General features: G+C 44.4%; 1 protein-coding gene across 1 annotated transcript in view; it reads right to left on the bottom strand.

Moving 5' to 3' along the window:
* The window catches only part of LOC137375713 (follistatin-related protein 5-like), a 517934-nt gene that overhangs the window by 298697 nt on the left and 204590 nt on the right, over positions 1-14647 (bottom strand). The window contains exon 4 of the mRNA XM_068043096.1: positions 11663-11783. Within this exon, the coding sequence (XP_067899197.1) occupies positions 11663-11783 (121 nt within the window). The remainder of the gene's footprint in view (positions 1-11662; positions 11784-14647) is intronic.

The raw sequence follows: 14647 nt of genomic DNA, 5'->3' as shown, positions 1-14647 counted from the left end.
TAGATCATACCCATTTCCCTCTATTTGGGCCTTTAAATCATCGACCTTATTGCGAATGCTGCGTGCATTCAGTTAGAGTGCCCTTAACCTTGTCTTCTTGATATTCTGCATTCCAAGCCTAGTTGATGCTCGCCTTTGTTTCACCTGCCTTCTAATGTCACTTGCTACTTTTCTATGTCCTGTTACCAGCTTTACTTCCTTCCAATTTGAGCTACTCCACAGATTCTCATCCCCCTGACAAGCTAGTTTAAACCCTCCCCAACAGCACTAGAAAATCTCCCTGCGAGGATATTAGTTCCGATCCTATTAAGGTGGAGCCCGTCCATCCTATACAGGTCCCACCTGCCCGAGAACCAATCCTAATGCCTCTGAAATCTGATGCCCTCCCTCCTACACCAATTCTCCAGCCATGTGTTCAATCGATCAATTCTCCTATTCCTATGATCACTAGCATATGGCACTGGGAGTAATCCTGAGATTACTGCTTTGGAGGTCCTGCTTCCTAACTCCCTAAAATCTGCTTTCAGGATCTCATCCCTCTTCCTACCTATGCCAATGGTGCCACTGTGGACCATGACCTCTGGCTGTTCACCCTCCTCCAGAAGGATGTCCTGCAGCACTCCGTGACATCCTTGACCTTGGCACCAGGGAGGCAACATACCATCCTGGAGTCACGTTTACTGCTGCAGAAATGCCTGTCTGATCCCCTGACTATCGAATCCCCAATCACTATTGCTCTTCCACTCTTCTTCCTCCCCTCCTGTGCAGCGGAACCACCCGTGGTGCCACGGACTTTGCTCTGGCTGCACTCCAGCGAGGAACCATTGCTCTCACCAGTATCCAAAATTAAAAACCGATCAAGCAAGATAGACTCGGCAGACTCCTGCACTGCCTGGCTGGTTCTCTTAGACTGCCTGGCAGTCACCCATTCCCTCTCTGCCTGCATGCTCCTAACCTGCGGCATGACCACCTCCCTAAATATGCTATCCACGTAGTCCTCTGCCTCACGGATGCACAACAGTGACTCCAGCTGCCCCTCGAGTTCCGAAACCTGGAGCTCAAGCTTCTGCAGCTGGTGCCACTTCCTGCAGATGTGTTCATCGAGGACACATGGTGTGTCCATGACTTCCCACATACTGCAGGACATACATTCCACTTGGCCAAGCTGACCTGCCATACCATAACTTTAAAAACTTTTTATTACAATCAGAAGTAAAATAACTTACCAGTTACTCACCAATCAACTTCTTCCCCTGTACCGAAGAGAGAGGCAGCTGCTGGAGGCTGAAAAAAGGTAGAAGAAAGAAAGAAAGGAGTCCCTCCCTTCCTCATGCACCAAACTCCCACTTTACACTTTGTGTACTCAAATTTATTTTCTTCTTAATTTATGTTCCCCTCCTTACCGAACTCCCTCAATTATCAAACTCCCTTAACACTCTGTGCCCTCCAGCAGCACTCAATGCCGACAAGCAGCACTAAGAGTCCCCTGAATATATACTCTGAAAACAATGCTGTGTCAGCTCAGCTACAGCTCAGAAACCAGGTTCAGATTGCTACCTAATTAACTAGCTACAGCTATTCTCAGAGTGTTAGTATGCCCCTGTTTAAAACGGCAAGAAACCTAACTTACTTCTTAACTGAAACAGGAATTTCAATGAATTGCTAGATGTAAACAAAACAAAAACTAGTCTTGAGATTAACCCTTAAAATTCACTCTCTTACCAAACTTCCTCCTTCACACCCAGTGCAGACAGAATTTAATACTGACAAGTGTGAGGTGATGCATTTTGCTGGACAGGATGGGGTGAGGCAATATAGACTTAATGGCGTAGCTCTAAAGAGTGTATAGGAACAGAGGGACCTGGGAGTGCATGTGCATAGGTGAAGGTGGCAGCACATATTGAGAGAGTGGTTAACAAAGTATATTGGATCTTAGGCTTCATAAATATAGGCGTAGAGTACAGAGGCAAGGAAGTTATGCTGGACCTTCATAAAGCTCTGGTTAGGCCCCAACTAGAGTATTGCATCCAGTTCTGGTCACTACACTTGAGGAAAGATGTGAGGGCCCTTGAGAGGATGCAGAGAAGAGTTACCAGAATGGTTCCAGGGATGAGGGATTTTAATTACAAGTTTAGGTTGGAAGAGCTGGGGTTGTTCTCTGGAACAAAGGAGATTGATGGGAGATTTGATAGAGGTGCACAAGATAATGACAGGCTTAGATAAGTTAGACAAGGGAAAAACTGTTCCCATTAACTGATAGTACAAGGACGAGGAGACACAGATTGAAGGTTTTGAGCAAGAGATGTGGTGCAATGTGAGGAAGAACTTTTTTACACAGCAGGTTGTAATGACCTGGAACTCGCTGCCCACGAGGGTGGTGGAAGCAGAGATAATCAATGATCTCAAAAGGATGGTCATTTGAAGGAAATAAACTTTATAGGAAATAAAGAAAGGGCTAGGGGATCAAGTGGGGGAGTGCGACTGAGTGGATTGCTCCCGGAGAGCCAGCAGGGACTTGATGGGCTGAATGGCCTCCTTCTATGCGATAAATGACTATGACTCTATCACCCCTGAGTTTAAATTAAGAGCAATCCCTTCTCCAGGCCTTTCTAGCAATATTCATGCAGCATGAACAAGCTTCACAATAAAGTAAACTCTATAATATGTGTCATTAGCAAATAACTCAATTGTTTACAGCTCAGTGCACTGCCCATTGTGCTATTGAACTATGCAGACCAGGAAGATATCAGATTTAATCCCTGATCTGTCCCCATTAGTTAATCTCAGCAGTTAGGTGAACTACAATTGGCCTCAGCACCTTTACATTAAAGCGTGGGGAAAAAACTTGGCAGAATTGCCAGTTTTGATTTTTTTCAGCATCCACTCTCCTGAAAAGTGAGGGCATATGGTGGATCAGTGAGAATAGGATTGGACTGAACTCTGATACATAATTGACAGCTGACACTCAATTTCCAGGTTCACATATAAAGGGCTGGATTTTGTACTCACGCCGCCAAAAGCGACGGCGGGTGAGAAAAAATGTTGGCTGTCCCACACGTGACCCTTGTGGTCACATTGCCACGATTACGCGGTGGGGGGCCACTTACCATAATGATGGCGGCCCTCCCTCCCCAATCACGTGGCGGGGGCGGCATTGTCAACATTGTTTACGGCATGTCCTGTTATTGGATTACAATGGTCAACCCTCCCCCGCCACCCCCCCACACTTGCAGAGATATCCCTTCCACCACCAACACCCCCCAACAGCACTCACTTGCAGAGATATCCCTTCAACCCTCTCCGACAGTACCCACTTGCAGAGCTCCCCCCTTCCACCCCCAAATAATAGACACTTGCAGAGATCCCCCCCTTGCCCCCACCTCAATGATATGCACGTGCCGAGTTCCAACCTCCCCTCACTTCTGGGGATTAACTATAGTCCCAATGTCCGATGTTGCAACAAATTCTGCAGCACAGCAAGGCAAAACTTACCTAACCTTTGCAGGCACCGAGGACTCTTAGCTCGTTGGCGCCACCGTTTCAAGAATGGGAAAGTGAAGGAGTGAAGGCACTGGAGTGCCACAGGTCAAGCAGAAGATTGCGAACGATTGGTAAGATCGCCATGAATTGGATTCTAATTTATTTGAAAAGGTAATTAGCATATTTAAAGCAGAGCAGTGGAGGTACGATCACAGAACTTTGCTGCCTCCGAGACAATCGAAAGTACGGCGTCAGGTTCCATGGCAGGCGATTTTGTTCGATTCTCTGCCTCCCCCGCCCCACCCCAGCCATGAAACCCGCCTTCAGGCTGAGCAGAAGAATCAACCCAAAGAATGGCCATTCGGGTAAAAGGACTACCAATGATCATGGAATCACACTGTAGCATGTCACAGCCTTCGGATCAGAAAGGCAAAAATGGGAAAAAAAATTAAGCATCTGTGTTCACCTTGTAACTATTGTGGATAATTCAAAATGGCCATTATAATCTTGAATGTCACCCTCCCCTGTAAACTCTGATGTACAAAAATACTTTAAAAGTTAGGAAGGTAATCTTGTAAGACTATTTTTTGACGTAGACATCCGGGAGAGTATTTTGAACAGAAAATACTGGTCCCAAATATTCCTTCCTCTTTAATCCAAACCTCAGAAGAATACGTCCAACTGCACCAGTTTGACTTTTCATAGATCATTGCAAAGATCCAATGATTCTCTAAGCCTCATTGAGTGAAAATGTCACTCAGCACCAGTCTGTGCTGAATTGTAGGTATTATTTTTGCTCGGACTCACACCCACTAGCAAATGAATTGAAAATCAGGACTCAGAGTCATGAGGGAGAGGAGATGTTAATCCCATCAACCTGGCTAGATCCAATCTCATATCACAGAGGTGAAAGCACAGTGTCCGGAATTTTACAGTGGGCAGATGGGAGCTAGACTCCGACATAAATGTCGGTGATGAACCCACTTCTGCCCAGCCTTAGGATCCGTCCCATATTTTACGGATCCCCAGGCTTTAACTGGCCCAAGGCGGGACTTCCAACCACTTCATATGAGGAGGTCCCGCCTCAGTGAGCTGCTGGACAATCAGCAGGCTGGCAGCTCTTAGTCTCAGCAGCGCCACCGGGAGAGGTGGCCACTGCTGGGACTGCAGCCCAGCCGACGCCATGGACCTGGGAGAGTGGGTAAGTTTGGGTTGCCTCACCAGGGGGATCGGTTGTGGTTTAGGGGGAGGGAGGCGTCTTGGATCCCGGGGATGGGTTGGGAGGTGGGGACGGCCCTCAGTCGGGCACCCTGTGCCCGACTGCGCTCCCCCACCCCGGGGTGCGGAAAGGCTGGCAGCTATTACTGGGTGGCCTTTCATGTCCCTGTCACACCCACTCGCCATGGGTAAAATACCCGTGGAGGCAGGTGAGGGCCCTTAAGTGACCGTTAATTGGCCACTTAAGGGTCTTGAATGGCCTCGGGCGGGCGGGCCGTTTCCACCCCCTGCCCCCACCCCCCCCCCCCCCCACCCCCGCCAGACCTCCATAAACTTGTTCGGAGGTGGAATCGGGGCGGGTAGGCCTCCCGGAGCCTGCTGCTCAATTTTACACCGCCCCCACACCACCATCCGACCCGCTGGGGCAGTGTAAAATTCCGGCCAGTGTGTGTATATAGTGCACTAACAAGCTCCTCATTATTTTTGTCTAAGCTATCCATTTTTAAATGTCTGTCACTTGAAACAGACTTTCAAATATTTGGCTACTGTCCTGCAAAATGTTAATGGATTATATGAAGCATACAATGTTTCAATATTAAAAGGATAATAACATGTAATGAGGACAACTCATTCCATAACATCTCATTTTAGCAAGAACTATGCTGTGTGAAAACATTCAGTCCCTATTAGGATGTGTTATTTGTAAAGCAATTTGGGACTTGGAACATATGTTTATATTTCAGTTTTCATTTGCACATTATTCACGGTTGACATTTTAATTTTACAGTTGAATTGACCAACTAAACTAACAAATTACTGAAAAAAATCAAACTTCTGTAAATATTATAACGGTTTACAAGAGAAAATGCTTTAAGGTTTTCCCTCCAAAAAAAGTTACTCTCTTTCCCCTTTATTTTCTTGATCTCCTCCCACCATCTGGAGCCAAGAGGTCAGGTGAAGGATCTGTTTCCATTTGCCATCATTGGCACTCTGAAAGTAGTCACTAGGATACAGGTAATGTGAAGGAAGGTATGTCTCCATCCAGTCTTCACTGTCAGAAATCTGAGTTTCTTTTTACAGCACTATGACTGAAATTGAGACTTCAACATTAAAGGGAATTGTAATCCAGGCCCATATCCAACCATTCTAAGGCACAGCCATGTTATGCCATGCCAAGCCGATACCTGATCCATGTTTAGTGTCGTAATCTAGAGGATCTCTCTGTGATCTATCGTTGAGAGAGGGAATAGAGAAAAAACTATTGTTTCCTCAGAAGATAACTACATGATCCAATACATATTTCATATTCAATGTTATAAAAATATTTTTATATCCTATATCACACTGGGTCATGGTGACGGCACCAGAAGTGGGTGCCATTTCCATTTATGTGTTAGACAGCCGACTGCACGCGAGATCATGTGCGGCCAGCCAATTAAAGAATGTGAGGCGCAGGGGCCGTCAAATTAACGTGCACAAGGCAAGGGGGCTATCCTATTCCGGGCCTGAGGTGGCAATATGGGTAGTGAGGTCAGCATCAGCTAACACTGTGGCAAAAACTGGCACCATATTTAAAGGGCTGCCAGCCCTCAATTCATTGCTGCCTGAGCAAAGGACTTATTCCTGCTTCTGTCCTCCTGACTTGTCCTGTTCCTGCTGACTTGAGTTGTCCTATTACTGTTGCCTTGAGACATCATATTACGTTGCCTTGAGACGTCCTTTTACTGCTGCCTTGAGCCATCCTGCTAGTTCTGCCTTGAGCCATCCACTGCTGCTGCCTTGAACCCTCGTGCTAATGCTGCAGCTCCCCTTACTGAAGACTCAAAGCAACGAAAGAGCTCGCCAGAAGGCAATAGCAACAATAAAAGGAAGATGACCCCGGGTCGTCCCACGGTTCAGCAAAGCCTCTCTGCAACTTCTCCTTCAGGCTGTAAGGACAAGGCGGGACCCCCTCTTCCCCAGGGACGGGAGGAGGAGAAGGCACCGTCTGATCGAGCAAGCCTGGATGGAGATCGCAGAGGCGGTCAGCAGCTTGTGAGGTCACACCCCGGACTTGTATCCAGTGCTGCAAGCCCCTCAGTGACCTCATTCGGTCCGGCAAGGTGAGTACTCCACATCTCTTTTCCCCTTGGGGTTGGTATGTGGTAACGTGAGAGGATTCGCTTGGTGCTCAGGGACAGTGGCAAGGGGGTGAGGCATCAGCATATTCTGCCAGAGGCATGGCTGCATTTTGGTGATAGGTGCCCATCTGTCATTGCTGACCCCCACAAGGTCCCTCGAGAATGGCTAAATGTAGGTGGCATTCATGTGCCCCAGAATGGACCACTGAACCCTCACCAGCATAGGCATTGTGCTTGTCTCCGTGGAGAAACTTAGCAGTCTTCCTTCTTGTGCTTGCAGGAGAAGAAGGCACACAACACTAAAGACTGACGAAAGATCTATAAAATCATCACTTCATGAAATCTTCATCAATACAGGCCAAACTAATAATGAATCAAAAGAGGATGAAAGCTGTTCACGACAAACACGCAGGCGTGGAACTTCCACCATTACAGATTGAACAGAAAGTTATCGAGTGATCCATCCGTAGGAGTGAATATGGTTTCTTGTGGGCATGTCCAAAATCTGCATTGAATCAAGATTATATGAAGTTACCACCCCTAATGGAGCAGTACTAAAGGAGAAACCGATGTCAGCTTAGGGAACTAGCTAACAACATTGTGCCTGAAAACCCTATTGCTTTGAGAGCATGTTCACATTCCAAATCATAGAACAAAGCGAAGAAAGGTGACAAATGTAATTTTCAAGCACAAGGATGACTGTCAGAACACACAGGCAGGTCGAGAGAAAAGAAAGTTGATAAGTCTAGTTCTCAACTAAGCTACACACTGACAAGATCAGGTAGAGTCAGTAGACCACCTGCATGTTATACAAACACCTGACTGAAGGACTTGAAAGTCAGTGCATATGTAAATATTGTTCAAAACTTCTCTTTTATCATGTACATAGTTTATCTTTTGTGCATTTCCATTTTAGAAAAGAGGATGTTGAGATACCACTTTAACAGACTGAGTACTTCACACATCATCGCAGGAAATGAAATCAACCAACACGTGGTAGCTCAGTTGGAGTTGTGTTATTCATCTAGTCACATATTATAGAGCTCTCTTGTAAACCTGTTACTTAACAATAACGAACCCATTCCTTGATTACCTTTCAACTCAAGATTTTTTGGTATCTTATTGCTGAAGGCGGCAATAACACAACAGGGCATACTGAAGGACTCACCAGATTGGTCTAGTCACGTCTTCAGGAGGCCAATGGTCTGCTTGATGGTTACTCATGTTGACCTGTGGCAGGTGTTGTACCTTTCCTCTACAACCGTGCGTGGGTTCCTCAGAGGCATGAGTAGCCATGTCTTTAAAAGGTAGCCCTTGTCTCCAAGTATCCATCCTTGAAGGATCGAAGGGGGCCAGAAAAGCTGAGAGACTTGGGGCTGCTGAAGTTTGTGGGCGTCATGGCTGATTTCCAAGAACCAGGCATACACCTGAAGGATCTGCTTTCGTTGGTCGCAGATCAGTTAAACATTGAGCGAATGGAAGTCTTCCTGTTGATGATGGCAACTGGCCGGTCTGTGGGAGTCTTGATGGCCACATGCATGCAGTTGATGACATCTTGGACCTGTGGAATTCAGCGTTGCCCCTGAACCCAACCCTCTCTGCCTGACTTTCCAGATCGGTACGATAACACGCATAGTCATCGGCCCTCTTGAACATGGCATTGGTCACCTTCTTGATGCACTAATGCGCTGCTGGCCAGGAGATCCCACACATGTCCCCAGTAGATCCCTGGAAGGAGCCAGAGGCGTAGAAGTTGAAAGCCACGGTGATCTTCAGGGCCATTGGCATTGGGTGTCCACTAAACTCCATGAGTCTCAGCTCGTCCTGCAGCATGGCACAGAAATCAGTGACAGTCTCCCTGGAGAGCTGCATTCTTTGCTGATACTACTGCTTGGACATTTTGAAAAAGCACAGCCTCGGGTGGTAGACTCTCTCCTGGGAATAGGCTCTTCTGCACGCACGTAGTTGTTGGCATGCCCCTCTCTGCCCTTCTGTATATGCCCAACCCAAGGCTGGCCCTCTTGCTGGATGTGAGATTGGTGGCATGCCCCGCTGGTGCCTGGACTTCCCTCCCTCGGAGATGCCCCTCCTCCTCAACAGGGGCCACGAGGCCTGGGTGAATGAGGTCCATGATTTCTAGGCCTTCTACCAGGATGGCACCCGCCCTGTTGCTCAAACCTGAAGCAACGTCATGGCATTGGACTTCCGGTCAAATATTGGTGTACTCCCATTTTATGGGCCCCTCCCCCATCTTTAAACTCACTCTTAATGACCTGGTAAAATTCTGGCCACAGTCCTCCTTTCAAATTCAGAATGAAATTGGAAGAATCTGTACACCAAAGGGGAAATCACTCTTTGTCAATCACAAAATACATCTCTCAATGAATTAAAGATATTCAATAAAACTCAGGGTTTAGATGATGACCATAAAATGCTTGAAACTATGGACTTGTGATTTGTGATGCCACGTAAAGCTGCTGATAAGCTCTTGCTTTGACATTCAATACCAGGTATGCAATATTCAATAGAAATTTGACCAAGTCAATACCAGCAACCTTAACATCACACAGCAGAAAAGATCTGGAGAAAAAGGAGGCAGAGGGAGGAGCAGGGAAAACCAGCCCTAAGAAAGAAATAGTATGGAAAATAGGGGTGCACAAAAAGAGACATATAGAGTTGGCGAGAATTACACTAAGAATAACAGCCACAGTTCCAGATTACATTGTTTTCTGTGATAATAGTTATACAGCTACTGCAATTAAACAGCCCCAGTATTGTTTGACTTGCTGTTTTAATTTCCTATCATTGATGCATTTTCTGCACAATTTTCTGCAAAGCTACCTGCTGCAACTGTAGCACGGAATGATAGAAAATGGGAAGAAGACAGTAACAGAGAACTAGGTTACAGGTACAAGGCGACAAACAGAGAAAAGGGGCAGAGAAACAGAATCAGCAATAAAACTCCATGCAACACAAGAAGCACTGTCCAGAGTTGTAAAAGCTATTGACAAGCTTTAAAGGATGTCAAAGTTTCAGATCATGATGACTCTTGAATCTCTTTTAGGTATCAGCATACAAGGCATTAATAGCCTTAAAGTTCATTGATGGTTTTCAGTGCCCATGATATGGACATCCACAGCCAGATTTTAGGGGGGCAGAGTGTCTGAGATCCTGATATTGACATTCAGGATTTTAGATGGCATTAGATACATAATGCAATAGCACAGGTTTGATTAATGCTGGCAATATGATGGTGAAGGTAAACTGTTCCCTGTGTACTCAACAACTGAAAATCAGCCGCACAACTGAAACAAAATGCTGAAACAGCCTTAACAATCAGAAAGCTAACATAGCCACTCAATTTGAAGAGAAATATCCCAATAGACCATTACCTCAAAGAGACCATTTCATCTTCTTACTCCTCACTGTTGGGTAAAATTGCTTAATAGATTGAAATCAAGCTGCACAATATTAACAAATATATTATTATAATTATCACAAAATGCCTTTTACTGCTATTTTAATAAAGGCATTTAGCTATTTAAAATAAACAGGATAACGCTTCATTAACATAACACATAGAGGAATTGCATTGTTATTAATACTGCATCGCGTAATTTCAGCCCATAACCATGTGTAATCTGTTGCTTTCTGTCAGTTCTCATGTATAACACTGGAGGGTGCTCCTATTATTGCACTACTGATTTTTAGATGACTTCAAGATATATATTTCCTTCCTCCATTGATTATATTATTAAAGTTCAACATTCACAATTAATGGAATTTATTTGTTGGAAATTAAATGCTGTTCTTGAAATGGCTAGCCAACAGAATTCTAACATATTTGGTTACTGTTCTGTGCTCTGGAGTCTAACCATAACCAGCCTTAGTGTTCTCTAGGAGCAAGCTATTCCCTCTGCTGTGTGGCCCACAAAAATATTATGGCCTCTGAAGTGCACGTAGGGAGAAAAGGCATAAAAGGTGAGAGTATTCCTCTTTAGTGATGTCATGGGTTTTGTTGTGTTATCTTAAGCAACACAATGAGATGCGTGGATTCCAGTTCATTGAAGATCTCTAGAACGTTTATTAACAGCTAAACTAGTATAGCAGAAACATGTTAGGATGGGGATATTGTCACCGTGAAGCCCCTGCCCATCCACCCCAACCCCAACGATATTCTTGGTTTTCCAATTCATGCATGGAATGCCAACTGGGAATATTTCATATTAAATGTGAAGGCGTGCAGGAAGTTTGAGTGGAACAAACTTTTCCAGCAATTTTTCAATCTGTGGTTGATGCCTTCAGTAATTTTTAAAAAATATAAAATTACCTGAATATCTTCGAATTTTCCCCCCCATTTTCTCTCGAAGCCATATATTACCCGCAGCTAAGAGGCTGATAAGAAAGTGGCTGACAGGAGACACATAAAAAGATGTCAGCAATGAACCTTCTTTTGTTCTGCCATCCTAGTGGTCTGTAATCCTCAAAGATAAAATCAGTAATTCAACAATATAAGGGCAGAAGGTGAAAGTCAAACTCATGTCCCACCACTGTAACACTGCCTTGAATGCAAAAATACTTAACTCTATGATACGATTACAGTAAACAAATCACGCCAAAGAACATAGACAGACTTTTGACAATTTAAACTTTTAAAATTGAAGCATACCTAAGCTAAGAAGTACTATCCCAACAAGATGGGCTGATAATTTGAACATTTGACATATAAGTTGGTGATCGAAAATTATTAAGCTTGTGCTGTACCAGGGTTGTGATAAATCATTTGCTTGCTACATTAGATGTAACACAGGGCCACAAATATACTATCCTTCAATAAGACTTACGGAATGCTGTGTAGAGTTCCTCTAGTGTCAACACCCTGTCATTATTGTAGTCATCGTACTGAAGAAGATCAAATAGATTGCAGTCAAATGGGTCATTATCAAAGGCATCTTGTATCATTGCCTGGAAAAATTAAACATGGCTTGAGTAAACTTTTAAAAAATACAAACGTTTAACCATTACAACCAGTTTAGACAAGTCTGAAGGTTTGAACCTGAAACATTACCAGAATTTGGTCTGATTAACAGTTTAATTTCCCCATCATCCTCTTCAAGGCCATGTTGTGCAGCACTCCTAGCTGAAAAAGGGCACGTGTGTCATTCCTGGGCTTCTGCCTATGCTCTATGTAACTGCCTGTTAGGAGGTGCATGGTGAATAGCCCTAAATAATGAATCTCTTCTTGTTTCTGAGCAGAATGCTTTTGCTCTCTTTCTTGAATGAGTTTGACAATTCATTTTACAATGAAGCACAGCGTAAACAGGAAGCTACATCTATGGTGCAGTGCTTCATACATCAATTCATAGCATCACTGGATAGTCCTGTGCAGAGTGTTTGTTTTAGATAAATTCCAAAAGCACCCATGATGACAATATTGTGGGTATTTAACTTAACTTGGTTTTCAATGATCTTAAATCACTGTGATTTTTTTAACTGCAATAGCAAAGATAATTTTTTTTTAAAAACTGCCACTAATTGTTCCAGATTGTAGTACCTTTCATCATATCACTCTTTCCTTCCCACAGTCTATCTTTCTCAACTTCACAAATGCACATTCTGTCTATTTTCACACCCTCTTTCTACAGAAGCAATAGAGAAGTCCATGACAGTATACTGCAAACCCATTTTATTCTCAGTACACTTGTCTCTGTTCTCTCTTGTGTCGATATTCCCATCTTTTTATTTATGATTAGGAACCCTGGCTGATATTTCCTTGACTAGCTCAGGGATGTTAAAAGAAAATCACAGCACACAAGGAGGCCATTTGGCCAAGTGTACCTGTGCTGCCTCTTTCAAAGAGCTATCTAATTAGTCCCATTCACCTGCTGATTCCATGTAGCCCTGCAACACTTCTTGTTTTTTTATTTTCAAGCATATATCCAATTCCCATTTGAAAGTCACTATTGAATCTGCTTCCACCCCCTTTCAGGCAGTGCATTCCAGATCATAATAATTCTTGTTGGCATAATTCACCCAGTAGGCTAATTGCAACAAGGACAAAACAGAAGGAAGAGAGCTGCTTGCATGAATGAATCACAAAAAATATGATCCGGAAATAATCTATCATTCAGTAACTCAAACTGATTGATAGTATTTTTGATTCTCATTGATTGAATTAATTAAGAACAGCCAGCACAGAGTTTGAAGAGGCTAGCGCGTTTGACATATTTAATAGAATTCTTTGCAGAAATTAAATATTGTAGATATCGTGCACATGGATTTTTAAAAGTTATTTGATAAGGTACCACATACAATGCTCATTGATAAAATGTGACAGTGTGGATAAGAAGTTGGCCAAAGGACAAAAAACAGAAAAGTGGTTAATGCATGTTTATTGAACTGGTGGGATGTAAACAATGGAGTCCCACAAATTAGTTAGGACTATATCATAGCTTGGGTTTTTTTCTCCCTTATCCCTTCAAAGCGCCTTTGTGACATTATTTTATATTAAGGTGCTATATAAATATATGTTACTTGAGAGGGATAGGATTATTGCACCAGTAACAGATGCAAGCACGGGGTAGCCATGTGAATGAGGTGGCAGGGGCTTAATGGGGCTTCGGAGTTCATTTTCCTGTTCGATCGCCAGCTTTGTTCCTATTATAAGGGGTGCACAGAAATAGTGGTTCTAGCCTTTATGCCTCCAAGCCCCACTCAGATCAGCAAAGGTGCTCAGAAAAGGTAAGCATCACCTTTTTTTTCCAAATGCCAGAAAAAGGACTCTCCCTGTTGGAGGCATTCTCACATGTACAGGTGCTAGAAAGCCACAAATCTGGCAGCTAAAATCACTGGCAATGGCAGGAATTCTGTGGTGTAAAATTCTATGGTGGTGAATATGATTTTGTGCAATTGTGTAAAATGGGTGATAACAAATTGGCAGCATGGTTTTACATCTCTCCTAATTCAATGGAAATAAAAATTGGGAGAGAGTTAAAATGGGCAACTGATTCACTGGGCTGGATTTTACCAAGCCCATGACGTCAGGTTCCGGGATGGGTGGGGGCCGGAAGATGGTTGCAGCAGAGGCCCGCCATGGAACTCGATGCTGGGAGGGCCCGGACTGATCCTCCCAGCGGTGTTGAGGTGCCATGGAGGCCCCCACGTCGCTGGGCGATGGAACCTCAATTTCAATATTTAAATTAATGAGCTAAATAAATTAAAATGACGTTACCTTGAATTTTCTAGGCCCACCGTCGTCCTCAGTACGGCGGCTGGCATTCCCACACCTTCAATCCCCTGTCCGGGGTAAGCCAGCATGACACTGGTGGGGAGGGGGGAGGAGTTAAAATTTCCAGTGCAGGGGTGGGAGGCTGGGTCGAATAAATGTAATTCGTGTAGGGGATGGTGAGAAGGGGTTAACTTTAAACTTTGTGCCGTCTGTGGGGGAAAGATCAGATTTAAAAGGTAAGTATTTTGGGGGAAAGGCAAATAGTTAAAGTAATTGCTACTGGGTGGGGGGGGGGGTGGGAAAGGGGTATTAGAATTTTATTTGATAAATTTTGGGTGGGTGGTGTATCTTTAAAAATTTAAATATCCTGGCAGGGCTGGCTGCCTTTTGAGAATGGCGCGAGTGCCTGTGCACAGGTAGCTGATGCCATTGCCCTGGGGGGATGGACAGCCCGCTCCCTCCACATGATTGGTGGGGGGGGGGGTGGTGGGTGTCCCCGGTTATTCAAATTAGCCATCGCGCAGGAGATCGCGGCGGCTCTAAGGCGTGTTTTTTGAGCTCGCCGTCAAGACCGATGGTGGGCCCTTAAAATCCAACCCAC

The sequence above is a fragment of the Heterodontus francisci genome, chromosome 12, assembly GCF_036365525.1.
Source record: "Heterodontus francisci isolate sHetFra1 chromosome 12, sHetFra1.hap1, whole genome shotgun sequence".
NCBI classification, from domain to species: Eukaryota; Metazoa; Chordata; class Chondrichthyes; order Heterodontiformes; family Heterodontidae; genus Heterodontus; species Heterodontus francisci.
The sequence above is the reverse complement of the archived record's forward strand: the minus strand, read 5'-3'. Positions and strand labels throughout refer to the sequence as shown.